Source organism: Apodemus sylvaticus, chromosome 12, assembly GCF_947179515.1.
Source record: "Apodemus sylvaticus chromosome 12, mApoSyl1.1, whole genome shotgun sequence".
In the NCBI taxonomy this organism is placed as follows: Eukaryota; Metazoa; Chordata; class Mammalia; order Rodentia; family Muridae; genus Apodemus; species Apodemus sylvaticus.
The window spans coordinates 95,525,505-95,552,002 of NC_067483.1; the positions used below are offsets into that span (position 1 = coordinate 95,525,505).

At 40.3% G+C, this 26,498-nt stretch overlaps 1 protein-coding gene across 2 annotated transcripts in view; it reads left to right on the forward strand.

Annotated features, from left to right (window-relative positions):
* The window catches only part of Esrrg (estrogen related receptor gamma), a 479,885-nt gene that overhangs the window by 248,790 nt on the left and 204,597 nt on the right, over positions 1-26,498 (forward strand). The window contains exon 1 of one of the 2 annotated variants that reach the window (XM_052200977.1): positions 11,674-11,851. The exons of the other annotated variant lie outside the window; for it this stretch is intronic. Coding sequence (XP_052056937.1) covers positions 11,796-11,851 — 56 coding nt within the window. The 5' untranslated portion in view covers positions 11,674-11,795. Of the gene's footprint in view, positions 1-11,673; positions 11,852-26,498 lie in introns of those variants that run through there. 2 annotated transcript variants of the gene reach the window in all.

Below are 26,498 nucleotides of genomic sequence, written 5' to 3' on the forward strand. Positions count from 1 at the left end.
CTCAAACAATAGTACAAAGAGAAAGGAATTTCCCAGCACCCACAGCCAGCCCTCTCTCTGTAGCACTATGTGTGATAGAGGACAATGGATGCTTCTCTGAGGCTCCAGGGCTCAGACCCAGGAACTCTAAACAGGCTAAGGGAAAGCTGAACCAGTCCCCCCACCTTCCAGTTGGTGTTTCTTCCTTTTGCTTCCTGTGTAGGATTCCCAATGATGCCGGGCTCTTCACTAACTGATTTACTAGCAGTTCCTAGTCTCAAACTTGACTGCACACCCAAAGTATCTGGGGAACTTTACAAACTCCTGATGCCAGAAATTATAAATGACTTGTCTAGATTAGAGTTTGGGGGCTCACTGATATATAGAATGTCTCCTTCAACCCCCTTAGCCTGAGATGAGGTTGTAGTCATCCACATTTTGAAAAACAAAGAGGCCAAGATATAGTAGGGTTGACTCCCTTAGTTCATAGGTCCCTCAGCTTGAGAAAGGAGAAAGACAGAAGTTAAGTTTTCCCATCCTCAGAGTTGGGAGGTTCAGTCAATAATAATAATAATAATAATAATAATAATAACAATAATAATAAAATAACCCTTTTCATAAATTAAAATAGATCTTTTTAAACAAATAGCTAATTGAAAAACTACTAAAACATTGACCTCCTCTCAAACACTTGATGCATACTTGCAAAAAAAATCAAGTTGAATAAATGTTTATGAGGTGTGTGTGTGTGTGTGTGTTCTGTATGGCGGCCCTTGAGGACTTTCTGTCTGCTATGTAAACTGTCTTGGTGTGTGTCCTTGCATGACAGAATAGCAGGCTGACCCACAGGGGAAGGTTCACTTTGTGATACAACAGAATTTATTTATAAAACATAACTCTCCCCTGAGTGCGGGCACATGAATTCAGACTGTGAAACAGAATGCTTACATCTGTTCTGTATACATCTCAAACTATTGGTGGGATTGAATGAATGAATAGTCCTAACTGCCTGGCTGATGGAAGTGAGGCTGATGGTGAGCAGGACTTGGGTAGAACTGGAAAGTGGCACCAGCAGCAGGAGCCCAGTAAAGCTTGCCTTGTCTCTGTTAATCATCTGAACTAAGAGAGAAAACAAACACCACCATGTTTCTTTCCAGGATACTTTAAGGAAGTATTATACCCTAGCACTTTGTATGAGAAACCCCATCTTCCTGCACAGAGCAAAGAACCAGGATAATTCTCAAGAAAGCCTGCATGCAACAATGTTGCATTCTGTAAATTCATCAGAGTTCTTTGTGTTTTATGGACAGTGAGGGAAATTCCAGGCCTCTGTGGTCTACTAAACTCCTTTCAAATAAACTAATTAATTAATTAAATCGAGAGGGGGTATTTCTTGTTTTTTTCTTGTTGTTGTTGCTGCTGTTTTTGTATTTTATTTTCCTTTACTAGGTAGCTTGCTTGCTTTTGGGGTTCAATTTCTCTCTCTTTTTTATTTATCTGGTTATTTTTGTTGGTGGTAGTAGCAGGATTTTTAAAAAAATTTTTTTTTGTTGTTGTTGTTGTTTTGTAGTAGCTAGGGTTGAAGCAAAGCCTGGTGCCTGCTAGGCAAAGCCTTTTCCCACTAAGCAAATCCCAAGCCTTGCTGCTGGCTTCCTCCTAAGAAATCTTTGCTCCTCCTTGGACTTTTCTCCAATGAGAAAGCCTTGTCTGGGGACAGCAGAACAGTCATGAGGGGAGCTGTGGCAAACCTCGCTACGTGAAGCCCCTAGTTGAGAAGGGAAAAGCAGAGCTGGGTTCTTCCTTTGTGTTCTGAGTTCTTGTTGGTGTCCCAGGCATTTACTCCCTGAAAAGCACATGTACGTCAGGAAGGATGGACACACAGCAAGGCGGGCAGTGGTGAATGGCCGCTGTTTATGCTTTCTGAAGCAAAGCTTCCTGGTGACCAACAGTTACAGGCAACCCAGTGCTTGCTTTTCTGCGTGGCCTTTTAAGAGGGCACAAGGATGATGTATAAGAAACAGCTTGGGCTCAAAAGCACTAAGAATGTAGAATTAAAAAATTAATACATAAATCAGGTTGTGACTTTGCAATGTCTGGGTGTCTTTGAATAGTCAAGGTTCCTGGATCTCAGTTTTGTCATCTGTATAACGAAGACAATGATGATGGACATAATAATAGAATGGTGGAATTTCCACAGGTCAGACAAGGTGATTGTAAGGAGCAAAATGAGGTCCAACTGGGAAATAGTCTACCTGCTAATTATCATTTAAAAATGCCAACTGCCAAAGCTTCCAGGGTTCAAAGTCAAGGTTTTTAGGCCAGGTGGCAGATACCTTTACACACTGAGCTATCTTACTGGCACCTTGGTTAATTTTCACTACTTTGTTTAGAGTTCTAATTCATCAAAGAGCGAATTAAGTTTCTTTTTTCTCTAATGAAAATTGTCTTTGATTTACTTAGCTTCCTAATTCAACACTCAGGAAGAAATAAAGAAAGGAAAAAAAACCCCAAACAGGTTCTTTAATTGTGTTATTCTGCTTCCGGTAATGTGGACTTTGATTGCATGAATGTCAGGATTGGGAAGGTTTGAGGGTGGTGGGGCAAATTGATGGGGGAACCTGGCATCTGCACAGCATAGCCTGCCACGCCATCACAGCTATGTTGTTCGACTTACTATACAAGAGAAATAGGAAAAATTCTTTGTCTTACTTTATTTTGTATCCAAAGTTTGGTTCCCTTTTCTTTTTAAAATTTTAATTATCCAATCTTTAATTTTCCTCATGGGTACATGAATGCTGCCTAACACCTGTGGAGGTCAGAGAATAGCTGGTGGAAGCTGGTTCCCATTTTAGGGCATGGGCCCCAGGGATTGAACTCAGGTGGTTGTCTATGCTATAGAGCAAGCCCCTATACTGCTGAGGTCCATGGCCAGCCCTTAGTGCAGCTTTCTAGGAAAATGACAACAAACAATGGCTCTTAGTAATAGGATGTGTTCATATCAGGGTTCAACTCTAGGGATGAAGCACCAAAAACAAGAACAGGACTTGAGGGCTGGGGGAATATCTCCTCTGGTAAACTGTTGGCAGGTATAAGCATATGGGCTTACGTTTGATCCCCGAATCCTAGGTGAGAGTCAGACATTGTTGGCATGGACTTGTTACCCAAAACATGGGGAGATAGAGCCAGGTCCATCCCTGGGGCTCAGTGGCCAGCCTGCCTATTCTGAGAGATCCCATGGTGAGCACACATGCGGGTCTTCACAGCCACACAGGGCTTGCTTGAAGAACTGCATGAAAGGAGATACGAGAGCCAGAGAGCAGCCTGAGGTGAGACCTTTGCTCTCTCAGCCCAGGAGTTAACCCCCAACCCCTATCACACTATGGAAAGGCCTGCCTCCTTTGGGGACAGCATCTGTGTCCTCTGTAGCTTTAGCACAACACCTCAGAGAAATAGAGGCCATGTGGTCATTTGCCCTTGGGTGTTTGTCCACATTTCACCAAGAAAATATCAATGGGATGAAATTTCAGAAAGACGATTTCTTAACACAAAATTGTATGCAGAGTACAAGAGCAGCTCTGAAGGCTTTGCCAAAATATGATTTGGTGACAGTACCTGTCTGAGCTATTGTTTTAGAAAGTGTAGTTGCCCTGCAGCAGGAGAGAGTGCTTCTGTGGTGCCTGTCTGCGTCTCACCGATGGTTGTTGATGGAGCTGCTGTATTTGTTTTGCATTATCCAAAACTTGGTCAATGTGAATATTTGGAAAAAAGAAAATAAAAAGATGAACAAAGCTACCCCCCAGCTCCTCCCTGACGATCTAGTAGCTTATCCCAAAATGGCATCTGAAGCACTGGATCCTGGCCTTGGGTTTTACAAGTCCTTTTTACTTTATAACCCTTTCCTCCTAACATTCTTTTTCTTCTCCATTTATCTTACAAAAAAAAAAAAAGACTTCAGTTTTCAAATTTCTTTATACTACACCAGTCAGTGAGGAAACCATAAACTCATTCATTCATTCACTTATCCATTTACTCACTCATTCATCCAGGATACGTTCTTCACATTTCTGAAGCATTGATAAGACTATTTGCCAAGTTTCATTACTGGTCCTTGGGATGCCATCAGACTCAGTACCCCTCCGCAAATTTCAGTTAGATTAGTGTTGGGGTGACTGGTGACTGTAGGCATTTTTGTAAAAACTAAATCTCCAAAGGAAATCACTGCCTCCAAATCTACCTATGTTAGATGGGGGAGAAGGGAGAATTACTTTACAACACACTAGTTCCTCCTTTCTTAAAGAAATTATTACTTTAAGGGTTTGGAGAACTGGCTAAGCATCTAAGAGTGCACACTGCTCCTGCAGAGGGTTGAGGAGTGCCATTCTTCTCACACATTAGGCAGTTCCAGCTGCAAAGCATCTGATGCTCTCTGCTGGCCTCTGTGGGAACTGCACTTGTGTGCACAAATCCAGCTCACACACACACACACACACACACACACACACACACAATTAAAGATAACTCTTGAAAAGAGAAAGAAAAGATGTGATTTTAGAGATTCTACTATGCTTTGGGGACGAAGTATACATGTGCAATTTATCTCTTGGGTTTGAAAGTGTCCTAACCCTTCAGAGGATCTTTTCCCTTGGAACACTCAGATTTCAGTGTGCTCTATTTTCCATGCACTGGTGTATTGTCAGCAATTGTGAGATTAATGCTAGTAGTCTGATGCTAACCAAGCTAGGAGAGGAAGGAAATGTGAAGTTTCTGTTAGGGACTGCCTCATCATCTTGGTGTATAACCTGTGTTAAGGCTCTTAGCTATCTGGATCCCTGTATCTGTAAGGTGAAAGGCTTGAATTCCTAACCCAGACTTATCCCTGCTTCTAATTCCCCATTGTCTAGACTTACTGGATGGGTAGCCATTCAACATAGGAGAGTATAGTTTTACAAAGAAACAGAGTTCTTGATTTATCCAATTAGCAGGGCTGTGTGAATTTACTCTTGCCTGGGACAATGGAAGCCATCATCACTGTTGATTGGCCTGGACTGCTTCAGTAGAAGGATGTGAAAGAAGAAATGCAGAAGGGTGCACTCTCTCTCTCCTTTTTTGGGAATATTGTACAATTGAAGTATGTGTAGACCCAGCTGATTGTACTAACTGTCCTAGCACTGTCTTCCTCATCAGACGAGATGACCACTCCGAAGGCATTGGCTTTCATTGCTCCTGTGCATTTTGTTCAGCCAGTGAATGCATAGTAGAATAACAGACAATTTACAGAATCTTAAGGCAAAGGTTATTTTTACCTTATTGGGGGATATGCTTCTTGTTGTTGTTGTTGTTGTTGTTGTTGTTGTTCTTCTTCTTCTTCTTCTTCTTCTTCTTCTTCTTCTTCTTCTTCTTCTTCTTCTTCTTCTTCTTCTTCTTCTTCTTCTTCTTCTTCCTGTGATTAAAACATAATGACAAAAACAACTCAAGGAGGAACCAACTTATTCTGGCTCATGCTGTAAGGCCAAGCAGTCAAGGCAACAGGACACTTGTGATGAAGTAAGTGGTGAATGTTGCTGCCCAGCCCCTCCTCCATCTGCAGATCCAGGATCCCAGTCAGGGAATGGTGCCACCCAGAGTGGACAGTCTTCCCACCTCCATTAGGACAATCAAAATAAGTTCCCACAGCAGAGTCCAGTGGTTTACCTCCCAGGTGGTTTTAGCCTCTGTCAAGTTTAACACTGTCACCTTGTGCCACGTTTTTGTCTGTTGTAATTAAGATTTTGAATGACTCAAAGACAGAGTTCAATTGACTTACAATAGCATTCTCTTATAACTATTTTTGATTGGATTTCAAAATAATGCTAATACTAATAGAAAGCTCACTTTGAGGAGGAGAACACTTAAGATTCATTATCCAAACTGCAAGATTTTTTGAGAGTATAAATAGGGATGATTGTTACTTATAAGGCTAGGATAACAGACTCAAATAAGAATGACCCTTGGCCAATAAGTCACATGCCTTCCACCCATAACTCGGGCCAGGCACTTCACTGAGTTAGTTTAACTTGTTGAATTATGAAAGCAATTCTACAAAAACTGTTTTTTTAAAATACCAATGCCTTGTTCTTTCTCTGGGTCATTGGAATGTGAACCTTGACCTGACTCAGATCAGGCCAAGGCTCCTTCTGGTAAGCCCCTTTTCTTGACGATCTCTTGGTTTCTGCAGGTATGATAGACATAGTCCCAATTAATCAGTATTGGTTGAGGGAAGCAGATTTTTATCAAGCACAGTCATTTGTGAAACAGAGCCTTAGAAGTTTGTCAGCCTCTAACATTAAAAAAAAAAGTCTAATGAACTCTTTCAGCCTGTTTATGTGGATATCTGATGGCACAATCGATCTGTCTCTTTTCTGGTTTTTAAACTTGTCCTTTGAAAATCTGGACAAAAAGGGTTAATGGAAACTCTCAGAGTCGAAACCTTTCAAATTATATTGATAATCATCAGGGGAAAGTATGCTTCTTTTGTGTGTGTTTCACAAGAAACACACACACACACACACACACACATTTATCCCCAGATATACTCTACATGTAACAGGGCGGCTAAGGTAAGTAATTTGGTCCTTTTGCTGCCGTCAAACTGTGCATTGATATTCAGAAGTCTGTCGTATTTGTTCCACCCCTCCCCCACTGTCTCTGCCGCTCCCCTCCATTCTCTCATAAGGAAACCACCCTTTATTTTGGACAACGCGATCACACACACCATTGAGTCAACAATTTATAGCTTTTAAAAATAGGGACTTTGTCCCCTCTCAGGTTTATTGTTTATCATAATCATCTTTCAAGTGAAAAGGCTAATTTACCCTTTCTATAGGAATATTTTAAGCTTGATTATCATAATATTACAGCCGCCTGAAAAGGTCTAAAAACGGGACATTGACCTTGAATGTTTTCTGCATTTAGCTCATGGTGCTTAACATTCAGGAAAGAATGTAACTGCAGCTCATTTATTAATGTATAATTTCACAATGTTAACTATGCCTCCATCATGCAGACTGAAAAAAGCTTACAGGATGTCTTAACATGTATCTGATAGTTTATGAGAGCAGGGGGCCTTGGAAATACAATGTAACGAAACTCAGTTTTCCCCCTGGACTGACTGTAGTTTATAATTTAATTTTTACTGACACTTCCCTGTGTATATTATTAGTCTGACAAAACGCAAGCAAAATAATCCTGAATTAATTAAACAGAAACCAAATTGCCTCTAGTAGTTTCTCTGTCTCTCCCTGGCTTTTATACACACACACACACACACACACACACACACCCCACTTGGAAAAGAGTGTTGCATTCTAGAAGTGAGACAATAGCTCCTTGGTGAAAGCAGACTCCATAATTTGGGAATGGGTTCGATAGATTTATGGGACAAGAGGTTTGTCAGAAGGCAAGGCTTTTATTAGTGCTTCTGTGGAAGCCACCCCTTCTCACAGAAATGATTGCTTCTTGCCAATGGAGACAATAATTTAAATATCAAAGTCTGTGCCCTAGAAATGAAAGGCAACACAAAGTGAGGTCTGATGAATTGATAGAGGTTCCGTGGAAATGGAAAGTAGGTATCTGAACCTGGATGTAAGTCTGTGCTCCGTGGGAAAGGCACTAGCTTCACCAGGCTCCTAGCACAATAGAAGCTGGCTTCTGTAAGGGACAGTTAGATGAGGGGCCTGAACAAGGAAGGTCACAGGCCTCCTGAGGGCAGCACCTGGGGTCTGGCATCCGACCTCCTGTGCTTGTTACCTAAGATGTTTTTCTATCTCCTTTGGGATGCAAAGACAGTAGTTACTGATAATCTTGTTTAGTTAGGTTTATATGCTATTATTCATTGCACCATAGACAGTATGTCTAAGATAGTAGGGCAAGTTGTTCTAAAGGCTAAACCACTTTTCAAATGTTTAGGGACTTGAGGGGAAACATTTTTAAATGGTAGGATACAAGGTAAACTGGAATTATCAATGCATTAGGCCATTGGCTTTCAAATATGTAACATGTGTCAGGAGCACAGTGTGAAATGGAGGCCTTCAAACAAACCAACGATGATTTTAAACAATTCAATAGATCTATCCTTTTGATTCTCATGGACAACGTTGAAAATTAAAATCATTAGAAATACAAGAATGACCAAGACTAAACTCCTCCTCATCTTTGCTCAACCCCAAAATATAGTGTTTTGATACATGGTTTTGATGGGGGAATGTAGTAAAATTCCTGCCATATACAACTCACAGGAACCTATCCCTTGTATCCACTCAGACACTGCTTGTTACTGTTTTATTCAAATAGAAATGAAATCTCTCCTCTGGCCGGTGTCTCTGCATTTGTTGAAGATATTCAGATATTTCTGACTGCAATGTCTAATGAAGAAGAGATTGGAATAGAGGATAGGCCCAATGCGTCTGAGAATGATAGTAACTAATTCATTTATATTCTTTGTGCAACAGTTCTCAGGGGTTTTTTTGTTTGGTTCAATTTTTCCTGATTTGGGTGGACTCCTTGTGGTAAGATTGTAGAGCGCATACACAGACCAACAGTGCACGTTTCTCTAGGCCTTTGTCTCTTTTCTCCTATCTCCCGTGTATCTCTGTAGTGTTTTCTGAGATTCTTGGGCTGTTAATTCAGCTTTATAGGTGGCATATTTATTATTAATAATTCTCTGTTCCATGCCTCATCCAAGATGCAAGCTCTGTGGCCAGGAAAGGCTTCTTGAGAGGCCTTAAGCTATGTGCTTATATACTTTGCTGCAAGCATTTTGGCAAGTTTATTGCAATTGGGTGTTATTTTAAATTGGTTGCACTGGATTTAAGATTACAAGTGGCACCTTAGGGTTTTGGACAGGGTGTAAGCCACATCACGTACCTAGCATGCATTGGTTGCTCAGTGAGGATGTAGTTAGGGAAGAATCAGAAAGAAGGCCATGCACATCTGTGCATGTTTCTCTGTGGGCACAGAGGATAGACTGGTCTATCATGCATGTGAATCTAAGTATGTTTCCAAAATATACAGCAGAGAAATCAAATGGTCTGTAATGACAGCAAACAAATTACCCAAATAAGAAAATTTGGGGAAATCAAAGATTACTCTTAAACCTTGCAGTGACTTAAGACTCACTGGTGAATAATTGACTACAAACCTTGTCTTTAAAAGGCCATTTTGAAGGATCCACAATGAAATGTGTCACAGCAGTGTGACACAATGAGATTGAATAGTACAGGGCACTGTACAAGTGCAGAGTGGAATACATTCTTTGGGATATTAAGACCTGTCAAGTAGACAGGATAATTTTAAAATTTAAGTAAATATTCTGGGACAAAAACATGAAACTTCTGTTGGTATGTGAATATATATAATATATGATAGGTATATAAGTCTATTAATTACTCTGAAATTTTTAATTTAGTAAAAAAAATCAGAGCAGTGTTTGAGAGATGGTTTTCTTTGTAAAGCAGTATATGCTTCTGTATTTCTCTGATTGCAGTTTAGAAAAAAAGAGCATATTTCTTGCAAAAACGTCTTTTTATTTATTTATTTACTTGTAAACTGATTCCATGTCTCATTTTCAACTGAATAGGCAAATCTTTTTATTTTCAATTTTTTTTTTAAAACCGGGTATCTGCAAAATGCTTGGATCTTCTTCTCCATATCAAAGCTCTTTTAATTCAGTGCTCACAACCAGATTTACATCTTAACTGCAGAGTTCACATTTAACCATATAGACAGCATGATGCTAGTGGCACTTAAGCTTTTATTACCTGTTTTTATACAATCTTCTTAAGCACAGTCTTGTTCCTCCTCTGTGTAAGTCCTGGTTCTAGAAACTTGTGTACATTTAAAACACACAGAAGGAATCAGATGCCTATCTTGGATATAGTTAAATACATGGTGGAGGGTGTGTGTGTGTGTGTGTGGTGTGTGACAAAATCATGCCTGTCATTTTTATACTCTGAATTTTAATGTGGATGTTCTATTTTAGTGTTTTGTTTCTTAAAGACCTAGAAAATCTGAGAGGGTTTGGAGAGTTAAGTTCTGATGTGGTGAATTTAACACACACTGAATATCTGAGCTGTTTTATTTTGATCACAGAGATTAATCCATTCCTGCCCTGTAAGACTTCAGATGCAGGAGGTTGGTAAGCAGGAAAGCTGAATTCTGTCAAAAGCCTGTGTCTTCCGCTCCCCAGGAGGCAGCAGATAACTCTTTGCTCGAAATAGCTGCTGTCTCTTTCAAATGTGCATTTGCTAGTATATTAAAAAAACAAAACAAAACAAAACTATAGTTTAAAATAGAACACAAGATATTCCTTATTATATGAGAATTAGAAGCAGCCCCTACACTATTCTAAGAGGAAAAACAGTGTTTTCTTACACCTTTGACTGAGTTGCTGTAATTTTTATATATTATTATCTGTCTGAAACTGCTTCTTGTAGACCAGGCTGTGGGGCAATATGCAAAATATTCCTGAGTCATTTTTTTTTTTAAAACAAGCCAGGTGTGTTGTGTGTAGAAGCTCATAATTTGTGCTTTACCTCAATGCTAAATATTTTGGATAAAATCATTTCTACATATAATTTTATTTATATTCACACATAAATATGAATATAGATATAAATATTCACATGTATAAATATGTCTTCTGTATTGAAATAGGTACATGTTAAGAATACTTTCAGCTCCTTGCTTCATGTTCTTGCATGAAGCAACAAACACGGTATATTGATTTTGCACAAAGTACACTGAAATTTAAGGTTCTTGGTGCCTGTCCCTGTCCCTGCCCTCGGTCGGTCTGCTGCTGCTCAAACCTGGAAAGTGAAGCAGACAGTGTAGCCAGAGAGAGAGAGAGAGAGAGAGAGAGAGAGAGAGAGGAGAGAGAGAGATTACCCACAGAATTTGCACAGGCCCCCTCTCTCCAACTGTATTCTTCTGTACATCTGTGACACTACCTTCCACCCCAGAGGGGTCGACCAACCAGTCAGTTCTTAGGCTGAAACCATGTCGAAGAAAGCCTTATTTTATTTTTAAATATTCTTTATATCAGGACACAGCAAGGAAAGGTATTAGTAGAAGCTAATGAGACAGTAGAACACACGCAGCAACAACAATAATAAAAAGAAGTAAAAAGCCGCGGTCCTCGGTGGAGAGCTCAATAAATAGAGGAAGGCCAGATAAACTTCCTTCACCACCTTCTGCAGAATCCTTTGGCCAAATTTATCGAATTGGCATGAGTTCTTTGCAGAAACAAAATAGGTCTGAGGTTAGAAAAACCAACCATAAATCTCTTCAGCGTAGAGTGAGTTAAGTTAGTTACGCTTGATATTTTCCCCTTCTTGCTCCCTCCTCCCCCCCTTTTTTTAAAAGCTTCTCGGGGTGTGTGAGGGTAGGAATTAAAAGAATAATAAGGGAGAAGCTACGGATCGCCGGGGCTTTTGCAGCCGGCTGCAGTTTCTGCCCACCGTGCTCCGGGCAGGCATTCGCCCTGCCTACCTGCAGGCTGCGGCTTGGGCGGCTCGCGTGGCCTCCCTCCTGATTGGGCAGCGGCCCCCCAATCAGAGGCGCTCCTGGGCCGGTGGGACTGCATATGTAAAGCCCTACTTCATATTAATAAGCTCCAATCGGGGCTTTAAGTCCTTGATTAGGAGAGAGTGTGCGAGCCTCGGTCCCAACTGGCCGTGCCTATGGGCTTGTCACCAAGAGAACGCGTGTGTTAATTGCACGGGCTCTGTCAAGGAAACTTTGATTTATAGGTGGGGTGCACAAATAATGGTTGCCGGGCGCACATGGATTCGGTAGAACTTTGCCTGCCTGAATCTTTTTCCCTGCACTACGAAGAAGAGTAGGTACCTCTTTTTTTCTTTCCTTTGCAACTCGGCGTGGGGGTGCGTGTTGTGCGGAAGAGTGGACGGGGCAGCGTGTGTGTACGCAGATCAACCTAGTGACCTGGGTGTTTGGTGCGGGTGCTTGATGGTGTCTGTCTGGTGCCTTTTGTGTGGAGGGTGATCTCCTAATTCAGTAAGTGGAGAATTGTTCGCCTACTACAGCTTTACCTTTGAGGCAGCCCTGTGACTGTCACTAAAACAGCTGGGTGACAGTGCTAAGAATAGGCGCTGGGCACCAATGCTCAGTGAACTGTTAAAATGCATCTTTTACCCAGATCCATTTTCCCCAGGAAAGATGTTTTAAAATACAATATTCAAAATGATTTATACTACTGAGTGCCTCTTATGTATTTGCAGTTTGACAGATATTTGAAACTCCCTGTCACCCTTTACCGCGCAGAGTTAGAGGCAAAATTGTACATTTATTAATTCTCCTTCAGAGAACAATTTAGCAACTAGCCCTGCGCTGCTCAGAGCCAGCGTAATGGTATTTGTGTGGTTAGCATTAATTCAGTACTTAACTGGCAAATCAGTCCATTAAGTAACATGAGATTTTCACACATTATAAATATTTAAAGTGGAGAAAACTGAAGAAGAAACAGACTTTTTTAAAAAAATCTTCCCTTAAATAGACAATGTGCAGGTCCTGAGTTTTGTTTATCCTGTCCAGAAATATATAATATATAATATATTTCCAGAAATATATACATATATATCCAGAAATATATATATGTGTGTGTATATATATATATATATATATATATATATATATATATGTATATGCACTTCTTTAAACCCAGTTCACTGATATTTATGAATACCTTCTTGGACTTTTGGATATTCTACATATTTAGATCACTAAAGGTCCAGGGCAGGGGTAGGGAAAGCGAATTGGGCTCTTTTGTGTAAATGAAGTGGTCATAAACTTAACTTCAACCCACTGTTAAAATAAAATATCCGTGGACCACGGAAGCTGTCACTGGTCTCTTCTGATTTCTGTTGAGTCAGTTAAATTGCTTTGGCATTCCAGTAATAGCAACTGTTATAATTTTTTAAAAAGAGTGCTCTTGGCAAACCTTTCTCTTGATAGACTGAGGAAAACATAGAACTCTGAGCGCTGGGGCAGCGTGCTGGCGGTAGAAGTCCACTAGCTGTCCTCAGGGACGGCCCTTTGCATCCTAATCAAGTGAGGAAGGAGAAGTGGTTTGTAGTCTCTGGCTGCCTGTGTGTGTTCGAGTGTGTGTGTGAGCGAGTATAGGCGCACATGCTCTCCCGGGAGAAGACTGGGACCTGAAACACCGAGAGGCTGTCTTTGCATCTGTTTGAAACACTTGAGAGCCAACGTTAAAAAATGCTCAAGAATAAAAATGAAATACAAACAAAGGTAAGACTGCCCGGTCAAGCACAGTGCACCTGTGCTGTGGAATGGGAGAATCAAAAATGTCTGCATGTCAGTGAGAACGCGCCAAGCCCATCCAGAGTCTGAACTTTGTCTCCCAAATAAATAAAGCAAACTTTAAATTTCTCTCCAAAGGGTTCATGGAAAAAGGAGTTTCCTTGAATCTAACTTCTTATACCTAATTTGAATAATTAGTTTAGATAAGCCTCTTAGAGCAGATGTATTTAAATGAAACCAGGGCACATGTCCTTTTGGCTTTGGCGCAAGATTCAAACTAGCTTGCTTCTTTCTTTCTTTCTTTCTTTCTTTCTTTCTTTCTTTCTTTCTTTCTTTCTTTCTCTCTCTCTCTCTCTCTCTCTCTCTCTCTCTCTCTCTCTCTCTCTCTCTCTCTCTCTCTCCCCCTCCCCTTCAAACTCAATTAAAAGTCATCTTTTAAAAACACAGATTTATTGTGTGGGTGCAGTTTCGGTGGTTACGTGGTTCACTGGACAGACCGAAGGATCCAGGACTGAGCAGCGAATGCATCTGCCTCTCTGTCTCAATTAATAAACCACAGAATTTATACATGCTATTAATATTCATAGTAATTGTGCCGGTTTCAATCTTATCACGTGTGTATACACAGAAATGAAACCTGAGTTATGCAGTTTCCAAGGAAAATATTGGACCATTTCTGCTTGGGAGGCTGTTAAAAAGATTCATGCAATTTATTGACCACCATTAAGAGAGCTTAAAATGTTAACCTTTAACTATGTAAGTACATACATTTTTTTTTTTTTATTTTAGGAAAGGCGCCAGCACTTTCAAGAGCACAATGCTGTAACGCTTGTTTCGCACTGAATAGCAGTAATAGCTGATAACATAAATAGACGGAAATAATGTATCTGCTGGTTTTGACATATGTGTCTGTGTAATCATTCTAAATGAGTGCGCTCCTCTCACGAATCCCTTTCAACCTCTGATTAAAATGTAACATTGACTACAGGATTATAGAGCAGACTTAATTTTACTGACTGTTTTAACAGTTGTCACAGCTGTGGAAGAAGGCAATTGAAACACTCCAACACCGCCAGAGAGAGGAGGTGGCAGTTTAGGAAATATCAGCTTTGATCACTGAAATCCAGACAGTGAACATTGAACAGTTTCGTGTTTTTAAGGATCCCTTCGCAGAGCTGTGCACATTTTATTGTGTTTGCATTCCTCTGTCTGTTTTAGGGTGCTGATTTTCATTTTCCCCTCTGACTCATGCATTCTTAGGAAAAGCTAACCTGAATTAAGATAGACTTCTTCCAAAGTAATACTATCATGGGGAAATATGAATAATAAAAATAAGAAAGAATTCTGTATATATAACCACAGCTGCAACAAAAGCCTAAATCATAATGGGTATTGTTACTATTTTGTTTTTTAAGGAAAAATAGGAAACGGCACTAAGTTCCTTTAGATACAACAGAATTTGAGAGCCGTCAAGAGGTACTGTAAGTTTATTTTTCTGAGGTAGAATACCCAAATTCTAGACTTGGAACCCTCTACTTTCTGTCTTGATCCTTCTGTATAAATCTGTTGCAAACACCTGCAGCCTTAAAGGTAGGTGGTGTAGGTGGGGTCTTTCAGACAATCTCTCGGTAAATCTCTGGAAATGACAGCTAGCAGCAATTAGTGTTCTTTGGCTGTAAAATCCTGTAACCTTGCCCACCACAAAACTGAACAGAACATTTATGTTTTTCAAAGAATTAAATAAATATGATGCATGCCTTAAACTATGTTATGTATACAGTATAAAGTGTGTGTGTGTCTAAATGATTTGTATTATGTAACTCATGATTTATTTTTTCGCTTCTTGAAGTAATTTTTCTTAAAGTGTCCCCAAGTTAATGGAATGCATGTGGAAGGTTGTGGTAACAGACACGTAGGCTCCCTAGCCCTTTGTGCTAGGGTATGTGAGCACTACCCTGTTCACATTTGGTGGTGAATTTAACCATCTTCCCATCTTAGCAGAGGCAAGGATGATAGTGGGGGCTCGGTCTTTCCTACAGAGATGGCTTCTTGGCTTAATGTGTTTGTGGCTGTGAAGCTTTATTTACTGAACCTAGTGTGTTGCAGTGGTAATTAACCCATGTTATTAGCAAAGCCCTGTGGACAGCCGTTAATTCTCTTGCATGGATGATCATTTTTCTAGTGTTTTTTCCCCAATAAGGTAGCACTGTTCCTTTAAATATATATATGTGTGTATGTGTGTGTGTATATATATATATATATATTTAAATATATATATATATGTGTGTATGTGTGTGTGTATATATATATATATATATATATATATATATAAAACATTGATAGTCTTTGATATATTTCTTTAATTTAATCTGACCTGTACTGTATAGTGGCTAGATGGCTACATTCTTGGAGAATGGTATTGAAATTCGGCTTTTAAAACTGCTAACAGGGGAGAAGATTTTTGTTATTATTTTTTTCTTAAAGTTGAGAGAGTGTGAAAAAGACAGAAATTTTAAGCTTACAACAAAAAAATACAGGAAATCACTTTTTTATCTTCAAATAGTCCAAATCTTAGAATTTATGATCACACATGACTTTGAGTTTTTTTGATCAGATTTTTATTTAGTTAATAACAGCTTGGGCATTTTTATAAAATATTGAGCCAGCAGAAAAATACTTGTGCTTCCTTGGTTGGGAAAAGATAAGGACTGTCTCATTAGCTGGGCCATACTTTTGCAATTAATTTTCCATACCTGGTGCTATTCATCAAAGAGGCCAGCTAACTTCTCTAGGGGTCTGTTTAACAATACTTTCATGATCCCTCCCTCCCGCCAGAATTACAGACAAAGAAGATGTGGTTCTTTGGGAAGATAGCGCAGAGTCCACATTGCAAGTCTGTGCCACTTGTGAAAAATTTCTCGACATTGCTGTTAGCTTAGTGATTAAACTATTTCTTTGTTTTGCTTGTCAGAAGATGTTCAGCAGGAACAATTTTCCTCTGTATGATTTCACGGACTGAGTCACAGTGACATTCTTTGGTTGCTACTTTACATATAAGTGGCCATTCATAGCACTGGTTTTAATGAAGCCAATTAATAGCAAATAAACTTTCTAGATTGGCCCTGCAAGCATTAATGAAGAAGACAAGAGTGTGCGACCACAGGAGAACTTTCAAGTCATGGCGGCAGATAAAACTGTTCCCCGAGTCTGGCTCCTGAGCAGATTCACAGGAGAGAGAAACAATACCAGGTTGATATGCTATAGTGAAGGTTAGCTCTGGCCGAGCCAGCTCTCTGGAGAAAATCTTTGATTATGTTGGGCCAGTTTGTTCGGTTTTTATCTCTTATATACCCACTGGTATTGTATTAAATTGTCATTGTCCTAAAACACATGAGATAGAAATGAATTGCGCTTTTCTCTGCTCCCTGACAGTGAAATATTTCACCTCTCTCCAGTCATATTCTCACGTACTTGGTAGTGCAGGGATGACACCAACGTCTCTACGGCTTGACAGTCTTGCTGCATTTTGCATGTCTTATCATTGATTTTTTTTTCTGTGGCCACATCTACATGGATATAGATTATCAATGCTATGACTGATAAATAAATGCACATGTGGTCCTTTAAAATCGCAACCAGCCACTAGGATACATATGGGAGTGTGTTTGTATATATGTTTAACTGCATGTGAAATACACATATGTGTGGGGAGAGGGCCACGTAAGCAGTTTAGATATGTCACTAGTATTATTCATAAGCTATTGCCTTATAAAGTAATTCTTAGGTGTAATGCAAAAATAGTTGCCAATTAAATTTCCCAGGTATGGTTTTTAACCTGGAATTTCTATCTTGAGTATTTATCAGGCACAATTGGAAAAGGAATTGACTGAGCTATTATACATAGGACAGGTGCACAGGTATCCTAAAATGCACATTTTTTATCTGATTTTAATTTTTTAAAAATTATATTCACTTATATATTGAGCATCTAGTAACCATAAATAATTTGTAAAATAGGAAATCAACTGCTGATGATAAATGCATAATTTAATGGGTTGAGCCCATATCCAGTAGAATATTTTGCAATAGCTCCTGGCTACATCTTTTTCTATATAATTGGCCTGACAAATATATGATAATAAAGAGCAGGGCAGCTCTCAAACAAATGTAAAAATGTGAATTTCTATTATTGTGCTCAGTAAATATGTCATTTGCTTTATTTATTTTTTTCTTAAGAGAAAATGGATAAAACTGATGGGTATTTTGTATCTATAAAATTCAGCCTGGGCTTTCGTTAATTCAGCTGTATTCTCCAAGGTGAATTTCAGAATTCTGTGGTTTTGCTTTCATGAATCTGAGTGTGCGTTGAAAGAGAGCACTGATGCAATTGCTTTTTCTAATCTTCTAATTCGTGTTCTAATTCGTATGCTCCTTTAGAGTGCTGGGTTTCTTTCCTACCTTTGTTTATTTGCATAGCGCTTTATCAAATTCCTGCTCTTGTGTTGATGGAAAATTCCTGCTAACTGCTCCTTTGCTGCAAGGGGTCGGTCAGCCTTCACTCTCCGAGGTGCTGAGTGACACCTTCTGCTCTTTGAAGGACCCACCTGACCAATTCCTGTTTCAAGTTCACGTTAGACTCTCACGTTCTAGGGTCTCAGGAAGCCTCACCTAATAAAATGGATCTCCATTCTGACTTTTTTCCAACCATATCTCCTCTTCCTGCTATTTTATGCCGAGTGTCAGATGTTTCTTTTTCTCTGATTTTTTTGAACAGCATTTTTAAAAAAGTATTTGCCAGTTATTAAATTGAAAGGATCTAGATTTTCCCCCCATCAAATATGTGTGTATTGTACACATAGATTTCTTGTTTTGATTTCTGAAGGATATTTTTGAATGTTTGGAGAGAACTGGCATTATATATTTTAATTTCTTCAAGTGGTATTCATCCTAATTTGTAGCAAAGCCTCTATATTTGGAAGGTAATTTGTTAAGACAAATCAACAAAAGAAGGGTACAGTTATTTTAAAATTGGATTTCTACTGGTATCTTGAAATCTATTTCAACATATTGGCAAAGGTTTATGTGTGCATTTAACCATAGATTTTAACATAGAGTACTGAACAAAAAAAATTGGCATTGACACTTAAAATGTATCAAATATTAAAGTGTTGTAGATCATCAGGACTTTACTGAAGATGAGGTTCTATGCTAGCTAAAGAACCTAAACATGAATTTATATTTTAATTGTATGAAGCAGTTTTCATCATATGCCTCTGTGCTTCCTCCCGTGGCCTCCAGTGCAACCAAATTGCATGCAGAATTTACATCCCCGGGACTGAAGTGCATCTCACGTGTAATACACATTGGCAGCACACGTACCTAGCCAAAGAAAACAAATTAATATTGGGCACACTGAGGGCTGCCAGGCACATCGCAGACGCGTCAATTTAACTCCGCTTCATCATCCACCTTCTCTGAAACAGTTGGTTAGGATGGTACTGAACATAAGGAGTGCGAGCAATACATTCTCATGTAGAGCAGAGATTGGGTGGGTCAGCTGAGGGCGAGGAGGAAAGTCGGGCTGCTTCCTGACCTCTTATTTAAAACCAGCCACCAGGATCACCATCTACCTAGGTGCTCATGAGTGTTGTGTAACTGAAGTACTTTCAGATTCTTCCATCAGTTTGTGAGACGCCATGCCAAGGCATGCATCTCTGAGGTGGTAAGCCTTCATGATTTGAATTTATGAAACAAACAAACAAGCAAGCAAGCAAAAATTAAAAATTGTGGAGAATTGGAAGGCTTCTGGGAAGGCCACTCTGAATGGGACACATCTCTGTTGGTGTAGCTTTGCCTGTGTTTTTCTCCAAGAGCAAGGCAAAAGCCTCTTGGGCTTTTTGTTTGTCTGGCTTAGTTTATATTAAGTAGAGGCTGAGTTTTACCTCCCCACCCTGGGTCAGAAGGATCTTGGCATGTGATCATTCCGTTTTCATCTGCTCCCCTAAATTTACTCATTTGCCTAATGGCTTTTGAGAATTTAAGCAAAGGCTTGCTCAATAAATCTGTGTGCCCCCTTTCTCTTAATGTTTACACTATGAATTAAAATATTTTTCACAGGAATACTTTCCAAGCTGTTCATATACAGCAGTCAGAAAATTTTCTGTAGCTTGAAAAAGAAGTGACAAAGCTTATCTACAAAGTTAGTCCAAGTAGACCATATGAGAAAGTACTGGGAATTCTCTTTCTCTTTTAAGATCTTTAGTTGTGTGAGCTGTTCCCTAGTCTTCCCCTCGTCACCCACAATGCCAAATTCTTATAGTACTTTTATTTTCCCCCAAACCCAAAGATGGCTATGATCAATGGCTATGATCAATGGCCTTCATTCTCCCCCAAATGCAAATGTTTGGAGCTCTCCCTTTGTGGGTGCTCATTTGCCAAAACAGATCTGATAGTTTGAGAAGGATTGTTACACCTGGGATCAGCCCATGATCAGGGGAAAAGAAGAATCTCTGTGCTTAGTGATGGCCATGCCTCCCCCTAGGAGATGACTGTCTGCAGAGATTGCTGGAGCCCACTAAATAATAGAGCATCCCTTTCTCCCTAGTCTTGACTGAGACCTGCCTAAGCAGTCATGGCAGCCTAGAGTCATAGATGGGGAAACCACTGTCCAATGATGGGTACCGAGTAGCATGTTTTTGAATTCTTCCTGTTGGTCTGCATATCCGAGGGGGACCCATGTGCTCAGAGTCTACACAGCGTTGAGCTCTGGCCTTGTGTGGAGCCTGTGGCTGACCTGTCTGTTCTCTCAGCCAGTTGGACAATGAAGGTGAGGCTTACACAAACATTTCATGCGCATAAGCCCCATCACAAGAATGTCTGTGGCCCTGTTGTTCAAGAGCTTCTTAGAAGTCTCTTGTGTTCTAGGACTGTCATTGTTGCTTTTCATGCCCCAAAGCACCACCTGCTAAAAAGGGCTTCGTTCCGTTTCTGTGGTCTTCCACCTGGTAGGTGATCTTCCAGACACAAAAATAAAGGACCAACCCCCCGGGCGGGTGAAACCATGTCTGATGACAAGTCTCTTTTTGTACCTTTATACTGAACAGATTCAGTTGGTTGATTCTGTAGAAATTACAAAACAAAACAAAACTCATCTGAGGGTAGCAGTTTCACTTTAATTGTATTTCTTTATTGTCTTATTTATTTGTAGTGAACAAAGCTTTAACGCGTAGAGCATTTGTGAGGGTTTTAATGATTGGAAAGTCTGTCCTGAGATGTGGTCACCATATGTGACCATTTCTTTCTCGCTTATCTTCAGTTTCTGGGATAAGTTCCTTGGTGTCTAGTGTCTTCTTTTGCTTGCCTTTGTAGCATGGCTTGGCCGTTAGGTGGAGGGAGTGGGGAGTGGCTGATAGCCCTAAATCCCTAAATCATTTTCTCTGGACACTTATTCCCAAGAAATATACCCATTTAAAACATCAGTTTCTTCCCATCTGCTTTGCTAAAGGACCATGCTCTTTGCTGAACAGGTGCTCGGTCCCTCCTGCTAACTGCGCCCTTCATTCTCCCTGTGTGTTCCACGGAGATCACCCCCAGCACCTCCCTTTGTGTTTTCTTTTGTTTCTGTTTGCAGAACATTCTACCTGAGTGCTTTTATGGTGTTTTCCCGATGGTTGTCAGTTTGGGATACTCAGCTGCTGACATTTTTGTTAAGTTAATGTCACAGCAGAAAAACCAAAGGCAAACTGGAATCTGGCTCTAGCGCGGTGGAAGATACAACTTTCTGTTTGATTGTGTGTAAATACAGTTAGTTAGCTGGGGGGTTTATCAGATAGCTTAGCAGAGAGGGAGAAGAGCAGTACAGACTGTTTTCAGTAACCACGCAGGCTCATACGCCTGATAAGATTGAGAGAGCTTTTTACGAAGTGCTGATAGGTTTGAATAAGAAAGGACTAATCTTCTTCAGTGGCACCAGCTTATCGGAGTGGAGCAAAATGCCAACACTTTTACATTAGTAAAAGTAAATGTTTTAGACACTCTGGGCCCCTGTTTTTCCTATTCAAGTTAAATAAGGAGGGGTGCTTTCGGGTGTGTGCTAATGAACAGAAGGATTTATTACCGTCACTGAATTGCAGGGGGAAATGTTGATAAAGAACCCTGGGCATCAACAGCAGTGTCTTTGATAAGCAGGTACACGTATGCTCTCCGTTCTCTGGAGAAATTAACATGCCAAACCGTCTCTAGGTCCATTAAACACCATTTCTGATGTTCCAAGATTCAGTTATGTTCTGTGTCAATCGAGGCTCCTTGTTTTCTGAGCCTGTGAGTGACAGGCATTCGAAACTTTAGCTTATCAGACTTAGAAAATGTTGGTGTGCTGCAGTCAAGTTTCGGGACACAGCGTATGTCTGCTGTGTTGAGCCAGCGAGGTCCTATTTAAAAAAAAAAAAGACAACAATAAAAATTATGACTGGGGAGAGATGCCTTCTAAATTCAGGATGCTTTAATGAAAAGACAAATGTTTTTGTCTAAATAATAGTCCATTTAAAAGTACGTACCCTTCCTTACTGGGAGGAAAAAAAGCACGCTGGTTTTCTTTTAATAGGAACCATTAACTTTCCCAGTTGTAGCATCTTCTTGTCTTTGTAATCTGATGCCTCCAAATAATTTAGCGTATTCAGATTTGATAAATGGTAGTGCAAGATCAGAATGATTGATTTTGGATTACTATTGATTACTCTCAATGAGATCACTGTGACACACTCGAATCAATAGTCTTCGATTAAGGGAGGCACCACAGTTCCATCCAGTCCCCCGGCAGTGGCGGACCGAGGGGCAGTGTTCACAAGCTGATAAATTGACAAAGCGTTCAGCTCTAAGCAGCCCTTTGTTCAGCACTGGTTTCTTAAAATATATTTCATTGGAAAGTTCGTTTTTTGCAACTCGGGGCCTTTCTGTGGAAGAAAGGTCATCAGTTTAAGGATTATTAAATTTTAACTAAAAACAACTGGGCTCCATTTAGGTGTAAAATCATTTAAGTACTTACTGCAGGCAACCTTCATGCTTTTGAGCTGTCGCTCAAAGGTTCCATTCTTTTATGAAGATGTCAATTGTAAACATAAAAATGCATGGCTGGAAATAGAATGGTTTTAAGATTCAAAATGAAATAAAAATTCCTGCCTGAGGAGAGCGGCATAATCAAAATAAGGTGGTCTCGACTCTGCTCACAGCGGGCCATGCTCTGGAGCAGTGCTGCAAGGTGGCGGCAGGTACCTTGATCAAGCGTAGCTGCTAGATTTCTTCCCCTCCTTGTCCGTCCGAGGGTGTGTGGCATCTCCAGCACCGTACATAGCATGCTAAATAGCGTTTGATCTGCGAGCCGCCAGCACTCTCGGCCCCTTGGAATCTTTCTGTCCCAAGCAAACTTACAAAGTCATTGGCAGGGGAAGTCCATGTTTCTCTCCTTTTAGTGAAGTTGCTCAAGGAGATTGCTCTACCATCTTCTGCCCTTGTGCGGTCTGAGCACAGGCTGTGCAACCTTGGCATGGTGGTGGTCCTGGGTGGCAGAACCAAAAGTGATTGTGTTAGCCATCCGCTCTCTTGGGCTCTAAGTGAAAACTCTTGCATAACCTGTCTGCCGGTGAGATTTTTAACTACTAAGGCTGGGCACCCAAGTCTTGAGTAGCTTGCAGTCCTTTTGTTTTGTTTTGTTTTGTTTTGTCTTGTCTTGTTTTCTTTTGTGAGTGATGCCCTGGATCATACCTAGAGCTAAGCAGAGGCTACTAAGGACTCACTCTATTGCTAAGCTATCCCCCAACCCCCACCAAGCCCAGCCTTGACTTGTAACATTGGTAAGCACTATGATTTTGATAGGAAACTTAAACAAAAAACAATTTGAAAAATTAGCAAAAAAAAAAAAATCAATGCAAAGGTCAAGTTTTAAGTTGAGAAATTACCTGTAAAAATATTAGAGTGTTTTTAATTTTGCATGGAGACAATATAATTGGATTCTAATTTTATTAGGTTGAACCATATGAAGTTGTTGTTTTGTAGGTCAAAAAAGAATGGTCAAATATCAGCAATTTTTGTGTGATCGAGCCCAATAATTGAATTTATTTCTATGCTGTTCATATTCCGTAATCAAATTGGAAATGACATCTAGTCCTTAGTCTCTGATGGTCTGTAGCAGACTATGGGAGATGCAGGAATTCTGCTTTCAACTCTGAAAGGCTTATTGTAACCTCATTTTAGCAATTGTATATTTTCCTTCAATATCATTAGAGAGTATCCAAATGCCTTGTACACAGTGCTTAAGTGTGCTGGTCCTCTGCCTGCCCTAAAGGAGCAAGGCTGAGGAACTATGTAGAGTTTCCATCTGAGAAAGACCCTTCTCACCCATCTCCCTCTCTCCTGCCCCTCCTCACACTCGAAGCATCAGCAGAAATGACTTCCTAAAAGAACAGAGTATGAATGATTTCAAAGGAAATTGAGGAAATTTACCCGTGCCTCTGATGTTTCTCCCTTACATGCTCTGAGAACCCTATGACTGGACTCCTCACGCTGATGCTAAGGTTGGAATGCTTTATTGGTCACAGTAATCAGAGATGTTCTAAAGTGACCCCCAAGGGCACCCACTGACCCCCTAGATGTGGGCATCTGTCAGGGCTGCCCTGCCCTGGCCAGTAGGAGCTCTCTGCACCCACCTATGGGCTGGCTCTTCAGGGACAGGAAGGGCTCTGAGGCCACCATGGAACCTGTGCAGGACAAACTGCATCTTGACTTCAGGTCACATCAGGACTGCGTGCATTTCTGTGCCTTCAGGTGAGTCCACAACCACTTATATCTCATTCCAAAACAAGGGAAAACATGGCTTTCTGGATCTTTTTTTGTGGTATGGTGGTGACTGACTTTGCTGGTCCCACTGTTAATCTTGGAGTACCCCTTCATCCCCATTCTCCCTGTCTATGATATGCATTCGATTTACTGTTGCTACCAAAAAAGAAATCATTTCACTTGCTTCTAGACTCCTGCAGCACAACAGTCATAGTCATGGTGGGGATGGAACATCCTTAGTTCACACGTGTCATTGCCCTGGCCACACTATGTGGGTACCAGTGTCAGCCTGGATGCATGGATGTTCTGCATTCATTTGGTTACAGAAACCCTATGACTGCGGCAGAGACTACTTTCCTCTTGCTAAAGACACAAAGCAGTGGGTGATAAGTGTGTTATGCCTGACTAGAGTAACTCCCCTGCACTGCCCAGCCACAAAGTCTATATTTATATCAGTTTGACCCAAAGAGATAAAAAGCTCAAGAAAATAAATAGCCAAAGAGAGTTCACTCTTTCTATGGAAAAGACCAATTGATTTTTATTTTTATTTATTTTTTTTTTATTTTTTGGGGGTGGGTGGGTAGAAAACTGGAGACACCCTAATTTGCAACAGAGGATGATTTTTGTAGGACTTCTCCCTTAGGCTTCTTTTGTTCCAGCCCTGGCTGGGTTGTAGCCTTTGTCCCGCTTCCTTGGGAGCTAGACTGAGCAGATTCGTCCCCAGCAGTGCGAGCGAGCCACGGCCCATCAGCAGGCTGCCAGTCATCAGCAGGTGTGAACAACATAAAACAGGATTAACGCTGAACCAAAGTGTGTACTAAAAACAGAACCCCTGCCTTGCTACGAGAAGGGACACGCAGAAATGGAAGACGCAAGCCATGCCGGACCGTGCTCCCTGTTTACCAAACATTGCCCAGTGAACTGTGTAGATGGCTATGTCCAGGGTGGAAAAGGAGGGCAAGGGGCATTGGTTCGCTCTTGAATTCTCTCTTTTCACGTTGTAAATTCAAAGCTCAGGGAGCACACCTCTTAGGACTGTTTTGGAGGTGTTTAAAAAGTAAAGCAAAAGCCATTTAAGGAGAGTCCAGTTGGCAGGTTAATGGTATAAAGATACTGTCCCTGCGCTCAAACTAAAGGCTGATGGACAGACATTTGGCGCCGTCTTTCCCATTTCTGAAAAGGTCCTACCGATTGATTGTTCTGTTATTTTTATGTTTAGTTGGATTACTGGACTCATAGTTTTGCAAATAAACTGCAAATAAATAAAGTAGCCAAATAGTAGAGCCTTCATTCTTATAATTATTAATAAAGCAACAGCTCTGTTTAAGAATAAGAAAGCTGCCGATAAGGAACAACTGTTAATATAAAATTTACATATCTGTTTCTCCTTGGGTTTGAAACCAATTTATACTTCAGAACTTTGGCACTGGGTCACATTCAGTATGACATATGAAGTAAGGAACTAGCGGCTGTTAGTTGGAGAAACTACGTTGTGTGCATACACACACACATACACTGTGCGCATGGACACACATAAACCTTTAAGGTGTGTAAATACAGGTTTTTCTGCATGTTTACATAATTACACGGACTTCTCGAAACTAAGGCATTTATAAAACTGTGCTGCTCAACAATGTCACATATAATTATTTAAGGTGATTTTCAAATCAGAATTTTGACAGTCAATCTCTCTTGCTCCACCACCCCATGCTTGCTGGTTCCATTATTTTTGTGTCTGTGGTTTTAAAATCTAATTCTCCACCATTTTTCTGCCTCTTTTTTAAAATTCTTGAAAATTTTTTAAATAGTAGGACCCCCCCCCCCCAGTGTTTGTCACTAATTTTACTATTAAAATCACATTGCCTGGCAGTTGGGGTACCTACATATAATTTGCAGGAAACTTCCAAGTCATTGTGAGCTGTGTAAATTCTAAAACATACATTTATTTATTTTGAGATAGGATTCTGTCATGCCACCTTGAGTGGCCTGGAACTCCCAATGTGGGGTAGGCAGGCCTGAGCTCACAGGTATCTACTTGCCTCAGATCTAAGGTGCTGAGATTAAGGGTGAGCACTACCACCAGTCTAAAGATTACATTTTAATCTTAAAGTTATCATATTGCCTAAGAAGCTAGGTTGCCACCACTTACCTTTTAATGTTTCCTCTCCTCAGAACTACCCTGGCTTTTCTGTTGTGGTTGTAAATATCTCTGTTAGAAATATGACTAGTTAAATGGCTCATAACTTAATGATAGCTAATGAAATCGGGTCTAGGAGATACCTGTTTAAAATTAATTTTTGACATGTGATCTGTATAACCAATTGTCTAGTGTCAAATACCCAGCATCCAGTAACTCCTTGTGTTGCCTCAAAAACGGC